Raw genomic sequence first — 15,600 nt, 5'->3', positions numbered from 1 at the left:
AAAACGACTTAGATGAGAAGGTGGTTGGTTGGGAGTGGTGGTGGTGGCGGCAGCGAACAGATCCTTCCCAGAATCTGGGTGGTCTGAGGATTCTTGAGACTGTGACAGTATCGTGTGCCCAGCCTCGGTCTCCACTTAACAGCACTTTACAGTGGTGGTATTACACCTACAGATGAGATTAACACTTAATCTCCCAGAGGATTTAGCCTGTGTCAGAGCACACATTTGCCACACCCTCTGTAAAGCCCTGGTTTCTAAGGTTCTTTCCACCGGAAGCTATGACAGAAGGAAATGTGTGGGTGGGGAGGGGTAATGGGTGAGGGGCCCAGGTTCCTGACAGTCTACACCCAGGGAACGAAGAGCAAGCGCCATGTTGAAGCCACCATTGCCACTCAGATCCCTCTTATTCCTGCAGCTGCCTCTGCTGGGGGTGGGGCTGAACTCGACGGTCCCCATGCCCAATGGGAATGAAGACGTCACAGCTGGTGGGAAACGTGGGACTGAAGGGGTTGGTGAGAGGGGAGCCTGTGGGAAGGGACCGTACAGAAATCTCGAACCTGCCACGGGGCATTAGAAGGATGGGGGCAGAATTTAAGAGTATTGTGGAGAAGGAAAGGGGAAGGGTTCTCTGCCTCATGCTGCTTCTTCTTCTGACCATCAGTTCTGGTCTTCCCCTCCCCCTCTTCGTCTTCTCTCCAACCTAGATTTCTTCCTGACCGCTACACCCCCTGGGACCCTCAGCGTTTCTACCCTGCCCCTCCCAGAGGTCCAGTGTTTTGTGTTCAATGTTGAGTACATGAATTGCACTTGGAACAGCAGCTCTGAGCCCCAGCCCATCAACCTGACTCTGAACTACTGGTATGAGAAGGGAGGAGGGGACAGCACAAGGGAGTAAGAGGGGGGTGGGCTGGGTATGAGGGACTTCATGGGGACCAAGAAAGAGGGTAGCCAGCGTCTGAGCCTCCCCACCATTTTCTCATGGGGTCAGTTCAAAGGAGATGAGGCTGGGCTGTGGTATCCCTAGTACCCAAGTTTATGCCACCATTCCTCTTCCTCCCAACCCTTCTCTAGGTACAAGAACTCCAAGGATGATAAAGTCCAGGAGTGTGGCCACTATCTATTTTCTGGAGAGACCACTGCTGGCTGTTGGCTGCAAAAGGAGGAGATCCATCTCTACGAAACATTTGTTGTCCAGCTCCAGGACCCACAGGAACCCAGGAGGCAGTCCATACAGATGCTAAAACTGCAGAATCTGGGTAATTTGGAAAGGGTGCCAAGAGTCCAGGGATATATCGTGGGGCACGGGAGTATATGGAGTGGTGTTCTTTCACCTTAAGGGTACTTAGGCAGGAAGGAGGAGATGAGGGATCGGGATAGGGAGGGGCGGGGGGATCAGGGGCACTACCTTCAGGATCCTAACTTGTCTAGGCCAGGGGAATGACCACACACACACACACACACATATCTCCAGTGATCCCCTGGGCTCCGGAGAACCTAACCCTTCGCAACCTGAGCGAATCCCAGCTAGAACTGAGCTGGAGCAACAGACACTTGGACCACTGTTTGGAGCACCTCGTGCAGTACCGGAGTGACTGGGACCGCAGCTGGACTGTGAGTGACTGGGGTCATGAATGTAGCAGCTAAGGCCAGGCAAATGCGGATAAAGGATTCAATCAGCCAAGTAGGAGGGCCTGATCTCGAGCTCCTGTTCTCTTCCTCCCTGTTCCTCTGCTCTGTCTCTGCCCTCCCTCATCCAGCTCCTTTCCCTATCATCACCAGTGACTTTCCGTTAACATTTCCCTACCCATACTTTTCCCAATACCTGAGAGGCAAGTAAACAAAAGGGAGCCTTCAAAGAGATCTGGCGAGGAGGCGTTAGGTTGTAGTCAGTGAAGGGAGCAGTGTGACTTGAGTAGTCGAGAGAGGAGGGAAGAGCTGGGAAGAACCGGATGACATGGGGGGAGGGGCAGCAGTTTTAATTCTCCCTTCTTTTTGAGACACCCATCTCCCCCTCACCCTCTTTCTCCCCAAGGAACAATCCGTGGACCACCGAAATAGCTTTTCTCTGCCTAGCGTGGATGGGCAGAAATTCTACACGTTCCGTGTCCGGAGCCGCTATAACCCACTCTGTGGAAGCGCTCAGCGTTGGAGTGAATGGAGCCACCCCATCCACTGGGGCAGCAATACTTCCAAGGGTAAAAAGGGCCTAAGGCCTCACTACGACCCATGAACCCGGCACCCCAACCCTTTCCAGCATCACTCTCTTTAGCTCTACCTCTCTACCCCAAACTTGGTGGCCCATCTCCCCTCACTGTTCAACCTTAACCCCCAGGCCGCAGGTCTTTTCTATGTAGGGTAGGGCCAGTATGTTGTTAGAGTTGAGGGAGGGTTGTTGAGAAGGAGACAGAGGGGATATAGAATGTTTAAGATTCCTTTACAGCATTCCCGGAAAGCCGACATGGTAAAGATGGCTTTGGAACCAGACAGATGGAGGGTTTTAAACCGGGCTCGGCTACTTACTCCCTCTTTGACCTCAGGCACATCGCTAACCTCTTTGATTCTGTTTCTTCATCTGTAAAATGGAGATAATGATGCCCCCCCCCTCAGGAGTTGTGAGGATTAAGGATATGGAAAGTGTCTAGCACCATGCCTGGCACCAAAGTTGGGGCACTACAGATTCGAAGACTCTCTCTCTCTCTTCTTTTTTTTGTAGAGAATCCTTTGTTGTTTGCATCGGAAGCTGTGCTTATCCCCCTTGGCTCCATGGGATTGATTATTTGCCTTATCTGTGTGTACTACTGGCTGGAACGGTGAGATTTCAGATATCCCAGGAAAACGAGGTGGGGTGGCTGGGAAGAAATAGTAGAGGAGGATTATCCCAGGGTCTCCAGGAGTAGAGAGCAGGACAGTAAGGAACGAGGGATCACTCAAGGGGGCATGGTGACGGAAGGAAGCTGCAGGCACAGAGAAGAGAAGCCCTTCATTCCGTCTGGGAGAACTGGGAGAAGGGCAATAAAAGAGCATAAGCGATGTGCTCCCGCTCCCTCTTTCTCCTCTTTCTCCTCCGTCAGGGTGATGCCCCGAATTCCTACCCTCAAGAACCTAGAGGATCTGGTTACTGAATACCACGGGAACTTTTCGGTGAGAACATTGTCATAGGCAGACAGCAGTTTGTCAGCTCCCGACTGCCTCAGCCAGCAAGTCAGACAGAGTATGGGGGGCAAAGGGGAGGGGAGGGGGCCTGCACTGTCAGGATTTGGCTGGCCAGCTGGGGGATGGGCTACATGGAGAGAAACACACAGAAGAACTGATTATATAGATTGGGTGGGGCAGATGGTAACAGTGATATTGGGGGCCCCGGGAGTCTGTGTGTCCCTTCGGTAATCACAGTAGTTGAAGACCTTGTAAGAGCTCCCTTGGTACAGAGCCTGGGTTAATTGACCCCTGACCTGGAGATATCTGTCTTTAGGCCTGGAGTGGAGTGTCTAAGGGACTGGCGGAGAGTCTGCAGCCAGACTACAGTGAATGGCTCTGCCACGTCAGTGAGATTCCCCCAAAAGGAGGGGCTCCAGGGGAGGGGCCTGGGGGCTCCCCCTGCAGCCAGCATAGCCCCTACTGGGCTCCCCCATGTTACACCCTGAAACCTGAAACTGGAGCCCTGATACCCTGACAGAACCCCAGAGTCCTGTAGTCCTAAGTTGTACTAACTTTCCCTCCTCTAACCAGCCTGGGTCCATGCTCACCTCGCCCCCCTGTGGCTAATTCTGAATTTTATGCCCCCTATAACTTGCCTCCCCCTCCCCCCATTCAATATCTCCTATGTCCAACTGCCCCTTTGCCCTGCACATGCGCCTCGTCTTCCCCGATCCAGCCCCGCCTCCAAGCAGGATTCTTTCTCCTGAAGTCCCTCCGTCCTTCCCTCCCTCTTTCCATCTACCCTTCAATTATGCTCCAAGCAATGAGAAATAAAGCTTCTGTTGATAATCATCAAGAATGTCTGTTGTTGGGGCGGGGAGCAAGGGAAATGTGGGGTGCAAGGAGGGTGGGAGGCATGGTGCTGGCAGTAGGAAAAGGGAGTATGTGGAAGCAGTAGTACCACAAATTAACTAGAAAAGAGCAGCGTTTGAGAAACTTGACTTTTCTCTAGGTGTACTGCTGTCCTACCAGCATGCATTGTATTTTATTTTGTTAATTAATTAATTAATTTTAAAAGATTATATTTATTTATTTGACAGAGAGATAGAGGGAGCCAGAGAGCACAAGCAGGGGGAATGGCAGAGGGAGAAGCAGGCTCCCCGCTGAGCAGGAAGCCCATGATCCCAGGCCCCCAGGATCATGACCTGAGCCCAAGGCAGACCCCCAACTGACTGAGCCACCCATGTGCCCCTTATTTTATTTTTTAAAAGATTTTATTTATTTACTGGGTGGGGGAGGAGCAGAGGGAGAGGACAAGTAGACTCCGGGCTGAGCGACATGCGGGGCTTGATCCCAGGACTCTGAGATCACGACCTGAGCCAAAACCAAGAGTCAGGTGCTTAACTGACTGAGTCACCCAGGTGCCCTGCAGTATGCATTTTAGAATTAGATTTACCATGTTGCCCCCATCCCCAGCAAATCTTTCACAGACCCCACCCAGATTCTTCTCTCCTTATCCTTACTCTACCTTCTGCCACATGTAGCACTTCTGACCTCATAATCCCTCAACTGCAGCCTCAGGCCCCGCCCCGGGGATGTTGGTTATTCACAACTGCCAAGAGCTCTCTCCTGTCTGCCCAGTCTGGGCCTCTTCAGCCTATGAGATCCACCGACCTCTCCAGACCCCCAACCCTATGGGCCCACTTGCCCCCCCCCCCCCAGGATCTCTAGAACACTCTCCTTCCGTATGACTCATCAGGCCTCTATCTGAAGAGTGAGGAGAACTTGAGACCATGTTCATTTTCATCAAACATGGAGGTGAGGGGCATCACAGAGCTGGAGTCTGTATGTAGGGCTGGGGAGGTTTGAGGGCAGTGGGAGGGGGTCATAGGGATGGTATAACTAGAGAAGGGCCACATGCCCCATCCCATGTCTTCTCAGATGATCAGCAGTTTCTGGTCAATACCAATTGCTCTGTCCTTCTGTTGCTGCATTACACCCGCAGTAAAGTAGGGTTGCCTAAAACAGGTGAGGAGTTGGGGGGAGGGGACTAATGGCCAAGGGTTAGAAGTCCGCGGGGTCATTTCCAGCCCCCAAGCCCTCCAACTGGCAAGAAGAGAGCTCTTTGAATCCAACAGCTTCCTCCAACCCACTCAGGATAGGATCACTGCCCTTTTTGCTCCCACTCTCCTTCCTCAGCTGCCCCAATTACCCTGTGGTCTCCCTCCAGACACCATCGATTTGTGTGATGAATCAGGGACAATGAAGTTGCTTTTCCTGACGAAGACCCCTGGAGACTATGCCAGCAAATTCCTTACTGCTCGAAACACCTACTACATTTGTAAGGTGGAACGTGGAGCACCAGGTTGGGAGCATTCCTGAAAGATAGGGCAGGGCCCTCAAAATAGATTGTGAACCTTGACCCTCAGCCAGGTCCAAATTGACCTTCTCCAGTCAGCCTAAGAAAGAGCACTGTCTCTATGACAATAGGGTAGGTTTACGCATATTACGCCCCCCACCTGATCCTGGGGTTGGACCTGAGGGGAGGAAATCAGGTACATCAGCTCATAGTAGCGTGGAGTGTTAGGTTCCTGAAATCTTGGGCTTTGGAAAGGGTGGAGATGGGGTGATAGGGGCTGGGGATAGCACACTGCTATGTTCACAGGAACCCGACTGGAGAATGCCTACAGAGCTGTTGTGCCTCTCCTGAAGAATCCAGAACCTGAGCTAATTGGTAAGGAGCATGATAGAGGAAGGAGGAATGTGGAGAGGACGGTGCGTAGCCGGCTGATAGAGTACATTCTCTCTATGGACTGGGAATAGTGTAATAATAGTGTAATTCCTAGGGGAATACAGCCTAGGTCCACTTTAGGATGGATGTTTTGCTCAAACCGGCTAGAGCGGCATGTGTCACTCGCCCCTACTCCTCACCCCCATTTCTCGGGCACTGTCTTTTTTTTTTAAGATTTTATTTATTTATTTGACAGAGGGAGAGAGCACAAGCAGGGGGAGCAGTAGAGAGAGAGAGAAGCAGGCTCCCCGCTGAGCAAGGAGCCTGATGCGGGGCTCGATCCCAGGACCCTGGGATCATGACCTGAGCCACAGGCTCATACTGAGCCACCCAGGCACCCTTCGGGCACTGTCTTGTTATAATCTCCCTATCACCACCCCATCATTTCCATCTTTCCCTTCATCCTTTTCTCTTGGAGACTTGGTGTCCCAATTTCCACTGAAAAGAGCAAAACTTAGGCACCTTCAGATCACTCCTCAGACTAGCTTTGGGCCCAGTTACTCCAAGTGATCTCTGGACTAAGGGGAGGGATAGGATGTTTAGGCAAGGTCTCTAGTCCTCAGAGGTGGGAGTGCCTTTTCCTGGTTCTCAGATGCCTTACGCACACAATGTGACACCCTGGAGAGAAACCGAGTGAAATTGCTTAGAAGCCAAGAAGTCAAGAAAGTTGTTCCAATTGAATCCTCCGTGAATCTCCCAGTAAGACTCCCCAAATGTGGTCTGTCCCTGCACACCCCCCCCTTCCATACTAGCCAACCCAAGGCTCCTGTACCCTGCCCCCCCCCCCCCCGGGATGACTTTCCTTTCCAAATCCAACATCCATGCCCAAGACCTGCCTCCAACCTATCTTGGCCTGCTGCTGGCCCTAGTTTTTAGAAGACTTTCCTGCCCTGGCTTCTTTATCTACTTATGGATCCTTTCCTTTTCCAGTCGAAATCAACAGGAAGATCAGATGAAGAGGGGCCTACTCGCAGGGGTCTGATCTTTAGGACCAGAGTGGACTTTTTCAGTAGAAGGGATAAACATCGCTAACTAAATAAAGTGACCAAGTGAGAGCAGTAATACAAGGTATGAAATTACTGGAATTCAACATGAGGTCCCTTCTTCAAGGAAGACTCCTTCTCCCAATATCTGCACCAAGGCTTAAGTGTGCCCCAGGCACCGTGGACGCTCGGAGGGTGGGTAGGAGTGGCAGGAGAGAGTTGGGGTGAGCACATGGGTGAGGGTGAGGCAAGACTGTGAAGTCTGGTACAATGAGCCTTTGAGGGACAGAGTAGGGGGTGGGGTCTTCTCCAACCAGACTACCTCCTCTTGAGAGGCCTATCACAGCCCGCCCACTACTGCTGGGGTTCGGTGACGGATTGGCATCTTCCCTCCCCCAACCCCGATCCACCAACTCCCCCTGCTGAAATTCCCCCACCCCCCACCTCTCCCGCTTCTGAGTAGTCCCTCCCGCCAGTCCTCTGCCTTCCCTCCCTCCCTCCTCCTTATCCAAGGGGCGAAGCAAGGCAGCAGAAACCAGAGCTGGTTATAGGCATTTATTGAATTTATTCATTTATTGATTTGACACACTTCCCCACTCCAATCTAGCACATGATACAATCTGGGTAGGCCAGGCGCTGACACAGGAAATGATGGGAACCCACAGCAGGGGCGGGGGAGGGGACAATGCAAAGGGGACTGGGGGAGGTGCTGCTTTGGGGGCTGGGGTGGAGAAGGAGCCCCAGATGGCCACCCTGGCAGGTGCTAGTAAACCTGATCCACATTCCCCTCCATCCCTGCTCATTTCCCAGACCCTCGGCCAAGCTCCCCAGCTCCCCCTTCCCTGTTCCACCCCTCCCCCCTGCCTGCCACCACACACGCTTCCACATAACCCCTGTAGTCAGGCAAGGGGAAGAAGGGCAGGGACAGCTGTCAGGGGCCTGGAACAGGGAGGTCTCTGTGCCTAACTTTACCACCCTAAATCCTTCCCTCCTCTTCTCCCCCACCCCCTCCCACCCCTTTCCAGGCCACAAACTAATTCCAGGCCTTCAATGCGCTCGCCCACCATAGCGCTAACTCACAGTGAGTCCTGGGAGAGTGTGGCTGCACCCCCAATACCACACACTCCCAGACACAAGGTGAACGAGGGGGCCTGGCTTAGCCTTTTCCATAGGGAAACTCTAAGCTAGGTCTGAGCAGACCTTGTTCAAGACACCTCGACAGCAGAGCTTTCTCCCCTTGCTCAGTACTGTTCTCTGCTGTGGCTCTCCTGCCCCCTGCTCTCTGGCGGCCTGGAGCTCTCTCTCCCCCATTTCCCATGTTTCCCCAAGTAATGTCTGTAGTGTTTGCATCATGTCACTATGACAAAGCCTTCAGAAAGAAAAAAAAGCATTCTCCCCATCACTAGCACCTTGCCACTGTTAAAAATCTCTATATTTGTGTTTATATTTCTTTTAAAGTTTATAAAAAGCCTTTCTGTTATCTGCAGCCTTCCAAGGGTGATTTGGCCTGGTGAGCCCCTCCAGTGCTCAGACCTTGGCCCTTCCAGGTCCCTACTATCCCACCCCACCCCACCCCACCCCACTGGCCTAGGGGGCCACTGCATAAAAATCCCAGGCTCAAGCTAGCCTGGACCAGCTCAGATAAGACTACAAAAGATCCTGCTCCCAAAGGCAGGGGTAAGGCCACTGGTGACTTCACATTTCCAACAGCATTGCCCACCCCTGCTGTAAAACCTAGGGGGTGGGAATGGAGGGAGCCAAGGATGGCTCCCAAGAGGGGGGCCTCACCCCCTAATTGGCACAGTGAGAAGAAACCCTTTCCCTTTCCCCCACCCCTTTCCCTCCCTCCTTCCATAGTTCCCATATGGGGCAGCTTTATCTTTATAATTTCCTCAACACCCGTGTGTGCAGACCCCACCCTAGCTCTAAAGCAGGGTCCCAAATTCCCAGGGAGGGGTCAAGGGTAAAGAGTGGATATGGGCACGCCTGGCTCCACCACTGAAGCAGGGGACAAAGCTTCCAGCCATGGCTCAGGGATCTGTGGGAAGAAGAAATGGAAGGCAAGGTAAGAGGCTCATCTGGGACATGACAACTTTCTGCCATTAAGGTCCGTGCCCCCCCCCCAAATAAAAATAGAGACAGTCCTTCCCCTTACCTCTCCTGTGCTGCTGCGAGGGGCGGGCATTGCTGAGGGGCCTGGAGGTCCCATGGGAAAGCTTGCCCCTCTAATATGACACCCTTGCTCCCATTCCCCAGGGGCTCCAGCCACCCTCTGTTCTAAAGCTCCCTCTTGCTCGGATCATGGCACTAGCTGGGCACTCAGGAGTGGCTGTAGGTTGTGAGATGCTACCATGGACGAAGAGGTGTCCTACCTGGCTCGAAATTGAAGTCCAGTCCCTCGCCCCCATCCATGAGGTCGCTGATGATGTTATCCACGTCACACTCCAGGTTCTCCATATACATGTCAAGATCCAGATCCTGAGGCATTCGGTCTTGGCTTGCCGCTTCAGTACCAGGTGTGAGCACAGGAGCCCCCAGGGGTTTGGGAATGGGAGCTCCTGCCATCACCGGAGGTGGTGCTAGCATAGAAAGAGTGGGAACCAGACCACTGGGGCCTGGGGCCTCTAGCGGCTTAGGACAGAGGCCAACTCCTGTGGCTAGCTTACTGGAGGAAGGTAGCCCCCCCAGCAACAGAAGTGTCGGAGCCTGGGACAGAATGGGGTCTACCTGGGTCATGAGCACATCAGCAGGGGGTGGTGGCGTATCGGAGGTGAGCAGGGCCTCCAGAGACTGGGAGCTTGCAAAGCACCCTTCTCCTGCTGCCAGGGGCCCCTCTGCTGTGCTGAAGAGAGAGGTGTTGTAGGTGTGTAAGGGACCCGTGACCCCAGGATGCTGCAAAGAGAAGCCAGAGAGACTACTCCGAGAGAGCAGGGAATGGGACGATGTGAGATTGAGCCCATCTAACAGCTCGAGATCTTCATTTAGGGTGGGAGGGACACCCCCTGCGAAGCTGCTCACTGAGGCTGGCATCTCCTCCTCGGCCAGCACCTCGGACTCTGGCCTCATGGGGGAGTGCCGAGTGCTGACGGTGCTGGCATTTGAACTGCTTCGTGGACGGAAGGTGGTCCACACATCAGCTTCTTCACGGTTTCGCGAGCAAGGGCTGCCTGACCACTTGGCGAAGTGGCTGACGGGGCTCGTTGGAGTGGCACCTTCGGGTGGAGCTGGCAGCACAGCAGGTTTCTTCTTGGGGGCCTTGCTGCGGCCCCGAAGCAGCTTACTGCTGCTATCCATGGAGGCTGCCCGGCGGCGGGGAGCCTTGCCGCTCTTGCCTCCTTCAGGATTCAGCATCCACCAAGAGCTCTTGCCGGTAGCCTCGTTGTGAACCTTGATGAACTTGCTGTGCAGGGACAGGTTGTGGCGGATGGAGTTCTAGAAGGGGCAGAGGCAGTGGAAAAGGGGCATAAGGTATGCGTAGGGGAGGCCAGTGGCCAGCAGACCCCCGCCTCAAAGGACGCTGGGATAAAACAGGGGCATTCCTAGAAACCCAGAGCTATCAAACCCCGGGGAAATCAGGCAAAGGTAGGGGTGGGGATTGGGGGGGGGCGTACACAGCTCCCACCCAAAGATGAGATGCTCAGCCTCTGCTGTTCCAGACTTCTCCGCACAAGGGCCCAGGACACAAGCTGAGTAACAACCTACTGCTGAGGGCACTGGGCCCGCTCTGGAAAAGCTCACAGCACTGCACTCCTCCCAGGTCTCTGGGGGGCTGTCTGGTGCTGCTGGGCATTTACTGGGGAGATGTACTCCCGATTCAGCAAGAACTAGGATTAGGTGGGAAAGAATTCCACAGCTCCAATCTCCTTCCTCGAGTGTAGACTTGGCTGGAGTTTACGGGACAGTGGCGTACCACCAGCCCAAGACTGACCCACCCGATCTTGAGCCAGTTCTCTGAATAGGCTGAGGGGCTGGAACCTCAGCAGAGCAGGGGCTCTACCCCCTATGGGGCATTTGAGCCCCAGCTCTCCATACCATTTGAAGATTCCTTGATTCCTCCCAGTCCTTGGGCAGCCGTGCTCAACTCCATCAAGGCCAGGCTCCTCGCTGGGCCTCAGATACACACGGCACGTTCCCTTCTCCTTCCCTCCTTATCCTAGGAAGGATCCCCCTTCTGTAAATTCTGCCGGTTCCTCAAGATCAAGCCTAAGTCCCCTCTCTTCTATTAAGTGGTTGCTTGACTTCTGCAGCCAAATCTCTCTATAGTATGGTATTTTTAATCTGTTCCACACAATCTTACCCAACCTATATTGTATTATTTACAATTTCATGTCATTAGTCTCCTCGGGTATCAGCGCCCATGGCACAGATCACGCTGTCCAGTCAGGAAGCCCTGGACGGCGCCCCCTTGGAGTGCCAAGCTCCCAGTACCTAATCAGCACCTTGTTGCCTTATTGGTGTGTGGCCCTCGGGTGACAAGAGTGAGCCTCCCCTTCAGGCTCTATCAGCTTCCGAGCGCCTTGGGTATTGGAAGCTCCACGTTCTCCCTCCCTTCTTCCCTCCCCCTGTTCTCCCTTCCTCCCTCACTGCAGATATTCTGCTAGAGATAAGTTTTTTTTTTTTTTCCCAGGGGCCCAGGGAGCTGAGATTGGCAGCTTCTTGAGCCCCCAGAGCAGCTTCTTTCTACTGGTTGCCCCAGGCTAGTTACACCATCCTTTTGTGTCCCCCCCCCCCCCCACCTCCCTTCTCTGTCCTACCTCCTTTCCCCTACTTCTCCTTAGGAATTTGTGCCTAAGATCTCCAACCTTAGGGGCATTTGACCTCCCACATGGAGCTCTTTGGTGTTTAGAAACTTGGGAGGAGCCCAGAAGGGCTTGGAGCTACTAGGAGGCTGAGGCTCTGACTCGTGCTCCAGATAAGGAGACCCTCTGCCTGGTGAAAGATGCTTAAGTAGCTTCTTGTTCCAGAGTTCTTTAGCCAAAGAACTCCTTGTCTTCCTGGGACCCTTCAGTAATGGCTACTACCCTGGCTGCATTGGTACTCCTCGTTCCTTAAAGGAACGGACACTTGTCCATCTGGACAGTAACTGTCCAGCCTCAGTAACTGAGTGCCCCCGTGACTTCTGGCACTGTGACTTCCCCCCTTTTCGTCCTTCAGCTCTGGGTCTACCGAGAAGGTCCATTCCTCTCTCTACACTCCACACCCATGAGGCCAATTTGTTTAATCCCTCTTCTTTAGACCTCAGAACTAGTACATAGTACAACCTCCTACCTGGAGAGGTCAGCTCCCCTAGAAACCTATCATTCTTACCTGTTGGAAGCGGGGGTGGGGGGTGGGGGGGTGGTGTGTGACTCCTAATTGTTCCCCCAAGCCATCTAAACAAAGCTTTCCTGTTCTAAGTGAGTGCCACCCCCTGGTGGGGTGGGAGTAATCTTGGCATATCACCAGAGGAGCTAGTTCAGGCCCCAGGCTTACCCCTTGGAGTGGGGTGGGGGTGGGGGATGCAAGGCTGGGAGGCCCCAAGCTCAACCTGATTGGCTTCGCCATCATTCCAATGAGGAGAATTTGGCAGCATGGACTAGCAGAAAGAGGGTATGATTTCTAGTTAGACCTGAGTTCAAGTCCTTGCTCTACTGATATTAGGCGAGTTTCCTGACCTTCCTATACCTCAGTTTCCCAACACATAAAACGTGGAATCTCAGAATTGCTGTGAAGATTAGTAAAACAAAAAACTTAAAAACTACTTTGTAAACTAAAAATCCGCAAATAAGTGTAAATTATAAGGAGGGACTACACTCCCACAGCATAACTAACAACTCATGATTATTTCTTCTACCCTGGAAAATGAACCTAAGGGAAAAGAAAAAACAGCTGTGTAGGCTGGGTCCAAGGAGGGGAGCTCTTTATGAGCTGAGACTGTGGCGTGGCAGTCTACCCAGAAATAGTGCCAAGGGTCTCAGTCAGCTGTCCTGTTTTCTGTCCGGCCCAACTCCTAGGGATACTGCAGATCTGATCCCTCGATCTCCTATACCTAGGGGTGGACCCTCTGCTCATTCAACCCTCTCTATACTTCCTTGTTATGCCGATCTCACCACCTACGGGGGTGCAAGATGCCAAGGGGTTGAAGCTCCCCATTTCGTGATTAGAGTCCCATATTCCTCAGGACAAGTTTTCAGATAATCTAGCAAGATGTTTCCTCACAGTTTCTTCATGGAAGGCCAAGGGAACTCCCAACCTTGTGCTCTAAAGTCAAAGCCCTATCTCTTTTTTTCGTAACTATTATTCCTCAACAGTAAATGAAAACTCTCCCCCCGCCCTCGCCCCCCCAGACTTAGATAGTCCCTTACTAGGGAGAGTGTCCTAGCCCTACAGGGTAAATTGAGGCAGGTAGCAGCTCATTACCCTTTTTTTTCCTCCTGGTCCGTAAGAGCAGCAACTTTACCCCATGAATATCACCTTTTTCACCTATGCCACTCTAGCCCCTCTTCTTGGGTAGAGGCATTCTAGAACAGTACCTCTACCCTGAGGTATTGAGAGGCAAGCAGGGAATCCAAGTAATCCCACAGGAATGGGAGAAAAGGTGTTGGGGTGGGAGGTGGGGGAGGAGGGAAGGCTAGGTTCATGTGGGGAATCCACACAGTTCCTGCTGTACATAGGATAAAGACTTCTCTGTGGGGATAAGTGTCTGGGGCAGCTCAAGCCAAAGTGCTGGGAGTGTTGAGCAGTGAGCAGAGAATTCAATTTTCTCCAAGGCAAGGACAGTGTCTTATTCATCTGCGATCCTCCAGCATCAAGCACTGAGCAGTGGCATATACTATGTCCTAAGTAAATGTTTGTGTAATTGATGATTTGAAGGTGGATCTCTGGGGTGGGGGCGTAAAAGGGGCCCCAGAATGGCAGTAAGGAGGCTAGGGGGCCCAGGGGCAGATGGTATTGGGACAGAGGTAAGGCGGTCATAGTTACCTTCCATCCTGCTGAGCTGTTGCTGTCACCCTTGTCCTTGAAGTAGGGCACAGTGCGGACCATCCACTCATAGATCTGGGCGAGTGTCAGTCGCTTCTCGGGGGCGCTTTCAATGGCCTGGCTGATGAGTTCTGCATATGACTGATTTCCCCAGGCATTCCGGCGGGAGCCTCCCTTCCGAGGACCTGTTACAGCCCCCAGGATCCCGGGCTGGGGGCCCCCTGCCGGCTCTGGGAGCTGGGAGGGCAACAGGGTCGGCTCGGAGTGCCCCTCCGTGTGTACCTTCTCTCCCAGACCTGGCTCCACCTCGGGCGGCTCAGACGGCTCAGTAGCGAGCTCTGGTCGGGGAAGGGGCCAGGTGCAGGAGCGGGGACGGCTCTGGGGTTCGAAGTCGGGATCGAGGTCTATGATCGCGGCAGCCTCTGTGGCTGAATTCTCATTCCTTGGATCCATACGTGGAGTTGGACCTCCGCCGCTCAGCGTTCAGAGGAGCCTGCCACCGTCCCTCGCGATGCCTCCCCCCAGGGGGGAAGCACCGAGGGCCAGGAGGCACATTCCTGCCAGTCCTCAGAAAGTCGCCAACTTCCCCCTCGCCCCAGGACGCTAGCCCCCAAGCTGTCCCTTCTACACAGTTCTCTGATCCTCTTCTCGACTACAAGCGGACAGCCTCGGAGCTCTTTCCGAGACACCACCTGTAACCTCCGCCTAGCGAATACACTTTTCCCCCAACCTCTCACTCAGCTTCCTGCTCTTTTAAACCTGAGGCACCGTATCCCCTCATACATTGCGCTCCCATCACCGAACGTCTCCTTAGCCGCAGTTCCCTCCCCCTTTTAAGTTGCTGCCCCCCGGACACTCCTCCCAAATTTCCTCCACCCGGATCACTGCCCTCCCCCACGCCCCGCTCCCCCGCGTCACTTGCCCCTCCCCTAACTGCCCCTCCCCCCGCCTCTCCCTTGCCCTCCACTCTTAATACGGCCCGCGGCCCCACGGCCCCAGCCTTTCTGATTCCCGCACCATTCCCCTATCAACCCCCCCCACCCCCCCACCCCCGGGTTCCTTTTTTGTTTTGCTCGGAGCAGCAGCCCCCGCCTGACGTCTCTGTTTACCACTCGCCGGGGCAGCCATCTGCGCACGCGCCTGGAGAGCCAGTTGGGAAACCGAGTTCTTCAGTCGTGCCACCCTGGTCAGCCTTAGGGGACTACATTTCCCGTCCTACTTCGCGGCCAGGAGCCCGATAAGGGCGCTTGGAGAGCGGCGTGGCAGGATATAGGGAGGTGGAACTTTAATTATTAGAGGTCGTCGCGGACTTTTTCTTTTCTTTAAAAGTCATTTTCCTCCTTTCCCGCCTCCTCCCGTGTGACTCCGGGTCGCCTAGGTGACCGTGCTGAGAGGCGCTAGACCGTTTCCCTCTTTCCGTGAGCAGAGGGCAGGAGGAAAAAATGCGGTCTCTACAAGAAGCAGAAAGTCGAGAGGCAAGAAGCCGAGAACGGACTGGAAAACAGGCTGTCTGCATGTTCGGGAGTTGGGTGAAGAGCTTGTGTAACATAAACAAATGCTGGTGATACTGTCTCCTCTACCCCCCTCAAGCCCCCGTGTGCAAATCACGGTGACAGTGCGATCGCTGACCAATCAGTTTTCTCCCCTGGCTCTTTTGGCCTCCCCTGAAATACTGATATTCTACAGGTTCCCATCTTGGGCGGCTTCACTTCTCATTCAACAGGTCCCAAA

At 53.7% G+C, this 15,600-nt stretch overlaps 3 protein-coding genes across 3 annotated transcripts; 2 read left to right on the top strand and 1 right to left on the bottom strand.

Annotated features, from left to right (window-relative positions):
• The first annotated feature begins 344 nt into the window (after positions 1-344).
• IL2RG (interleukin 2 receptor subunit gamma) lies at positions 345-3,987 on the top strand. Its single transcript, XM_026485770.4, has 8 exons — positions 345-485; positions 705-858; positions 1,072-1,256; positions 1,472-1,611; positions 2,033-2,195; positions 2,714-2,810; positions 3,072-3,141; positions 3,470-3,987. Exons 1-8 carry the CDS (start codon positions 371-373, stop codon positions 3,668-3,670), a joined length of 1,125 nt encoding a protein of 374 aa, XP_026341555.1. The 5' UTR covers positions 345-370; the 3' UTR covers positions 3,671-3,987.
• A 941-nt stretch (positions 3,988-4,928) lies between these two features.
• Positions 4,929-6,999, top strand: CXHXorf65 (chromosome X CXorf65 homolog). Its single transcript, XM_026485782.4, has 6 exons — positions 4,929-4,953; positions 5,077-5,163; positions 5,366-5,500; positions 5,801-5,869; positions 6,519-6,625; positions 6,857-6,999. Exons 1-6 carry the CDS (start codon positions 4,929-4,931, stop codon positions 6,956-6,958), a joined length of 525 nt encoding a protein of 174 aa, XP_026341567.1. The 3' UTR covers positions 6,959-6,999.
• A 451-nt stretch (positions 7,000-7,450) lies between these two features.
• FOXO4 (forkhead box O4) lies at positions 7,451-14,787 on the bottom strand. Its single transcript, XM_026485824.4, has 3 exons — positions 13,870-14,787; positions 9,282-10,341; positions 7,451-8,947 (listed from the first exon to the last, which is right to left on the bottom strand). The coding sequence occupies exons 1-3, from the start codon at positions 14,320-14,322 to the stop codon at positions 8,940-8,942; spliced, it is 1,521 nt and encodes a 506-aa protein (XP_026341609.1). The 5' UTR covers positions 14,323-14,787; the 3' UTR covers positions 7,451-8,939.
• Between the last annotated feature and the right edge of the window lie 813 nt (positions 14,788-15,600).

Source organism: Ursus arctos, chromosome X, assembly GCF_023065955.2.
Source record: "Ursus arctos isolate Adak ecotype North America chromosome X, UrsArc2.0, whole genome shotgun sequence".
Taxonomy (NCBI): Eukaryota; Metazoa; Chordata; class Mammalia; order Carnivora; family Ursidae; genus Ursus; species Ursus arctos.
This window is presented reverse-complemented; position numbering and strand designations above follow the sequence as displayed.